Genomic DNA, 2,076 nt, shown 5'->3' on the forward strand with positions numbered 1-2,076 from the left:
GCCTTGAAACCTGGTATTTCTGCTCATACCATCCTGTCTTCTGCCACTATCACCTTGACCACGATTGTAAGACTGTCCTGATCCTCGATTCTGATTGAACGCTACATTCCCAGTCCCCAAAGGATTTACTTGACTCTTTCTGGCCAAACATTTATTTGGATGGGCTGATTTGTACATTTCTGCGCTAGCAATCATGTCTTTTGAATTTTTTACAATCACGTTCTTTCAAAAAGACTGCCAAATCAGTGCATACACTGGTAAGAATCTGTTCACACAACACAAAATCAAACAATGCCTCATATGAGGTTTCTATATCCGACAACCTCAACCAACGGTTGAATAAATGCGTCATCCTTGTTACGTACGTGCCAAAACTTTCATCAGCCTCTGGCTTCGTACTACGAAATTTCTCCCGAAATCCCTCTCGAGTGCACTGAAACTTCTTCAACAACTCTTTCTTCAAGTCTTCATACGACAAAGTACCCGTTGAAAACAATGAATGAAACAAAGACAACGCTCCACCCTCCAGGTAAGCTGATAAGTATGTAGCCCACTCTGAATCATTCCATTTGTTCGCCTTTGCATGCGTTTCAAATCTGAACAAGAAACTGTCAATGTCATCTTTATCTTCCTTGAACATGGGAAGTTTTGGGTACTGGGGCCTAATGCTGGGACCTGATCTCCCACCTGCATTTCCACCTGTACTTTGCTGCGCTTCTGCTTTCTTAAACTCCAAATCCATTTTCCTCGCTTCAGTATCTGCTTCTAGCCTTTTTGCATCCCTGTTTGCCTCAATTTCTAATCTTTTTGTCTCAGCCTCTACTTCTAATCTTTTTGTCTCAGCCTCAGTTTCTAATCTTTTTGTCTCAGCCTCAACTTTCTTTGCTTCAACCTCAGCTTCTATCTTCTTTGCCTCAACCTCAGCTGCTACTTTCTTTGCTTCAACCTCAGCTGCTACTTTCTTTGCTTCCCTTTCCTGAATTCTCTCTTCTCTATCCATATGATCCTGCGCAAACTTAAACAAAGCTTCTGCCTTTAAGCCATGCTTCTCTCCCAATGCCAAATAATGATCATATGTGCTACCACCAGTATCACTATGCTCAGCCATCTTTACAATGTCACAATATCAAAGTAATCTCAAAGTAATACAATGGATCAAGTAACACAAGTTCACAAAATTGTTTTAAGTATCAAAAAGTTGTATCATACACCAGTTTCTCGCAATACTAAACACACACAAAGGAGTATCATAAAATACTAAACTAAAAGAAATCTTGTGCCTTTTTAAAAAACAATCCTTAAATTTTTTCTACTTAACTATTTACACAACCAGTCTCAAAAATAAACAATAAACTTAATAGAGTCAACAACAAAAAAATATAATTTAGAAAATAGATTAAACAATCAATAGCAGCTTCAAACACTTGTCAATCAATGTCAAACTTAACTAACAACTTTAGAACATCAACAACACACACACAAAATAAAACAAATTAACTAGAAATGTAAAAGTTTCTCAAACCCAAATAACACACTTTAAATGAAAAATTCAATTCCACACACCACTAACCAGCGTCAGATCCTTTAAGGAAAATCAATCGCCAGAGCAAAACCAAAACAAAATTTAAATGTTCACAACAACAACAAAAATTTACCCAAAAATGTGTCCAAGTACAAATGTTTACAAATTACTACTAACCAAAAACAAAATAAATTTTCAAAAAAAATAAACAAAAGAACTTTCCCCAAACCAACAACTAAATATCAAACAGTAGTATAGGGGAGATAATCACCCTATTACTAATCCAACTACAAATAGGAACAACAATAACAATAATAAACAAAAACACTTTTCAAGCCAGAGTACACAACTAAAAAAATCAGAGTCCAATCGAAAACGGCACACCCTATACTATTTTATTTAAAATAAGCCTGCACCTCAACGACAACAATCACACAAAACAATCAATCCAAGATAGAATCTAAGAAAAATAGTTTAAAAAAAAACTTATAGGAAAGGGAGCTAGAATTTAGATAGAAAGATAGATAATAAATACACAGAAAAGGAAGCAAACA

General features: G+C 35.6%; 1 protein-coding gene across 1 annotated transcript; it reads right to left on the minus strand.

Moving 5' to 3' along the window:
* Positions 1–242: 242 nt before the first annotated feature.
* On the minus strand, positions 243–1,000 carry LOC138955854 (axoneme-associated protein mst101(3)-like). Its single transcript, XM_070327370.1, has 2 exons — positions 688–1,000; positions 243–265 (listed from the first exon to the last, which is right to left on the minus strand). Exons 1-2 carry the CDS (start codon positions 998–1,000, stop codon positions 243–245), a joined length of 336 nt encoding a protein of 111 aa, XP_070183471.1.
* Positions 1,001–2,076: the final 1,076 nt, after the last annotated feature.

Source organism: Littorina saxatilis, unplaced genomic scaffold, assembly GCF_037325665.1.
Source record: "Littorina saxatilis isolate snail1 unplaced genomic scaffold, US_GU_Lsax_2.0 scaffold_640, whole genome shotgun sequence".
Taxonomy (NCBI): Eukaryota; Metazoa; Mollusca; class Gastropoda; order Littorinimorpha; family Littorinidae; genus Littorina; species Littorina saxatilis.

Coding starts and splice junctions, on each gene's coding strand:
- LOC138955854 (XM_070327370.1), bottom strand. CDS start 1,000: ATGGATAGAGAAGAGAGAATTCAGGAAAGGGAAGCAAAGAAAGTAGCA. Junction 266..687: donor AAGTACAGGTGGAAATGCAG/GTGGGAGATCAG, acceptor TTGTGTGAACAG/ATTCTTACCAGTGTATGCAC.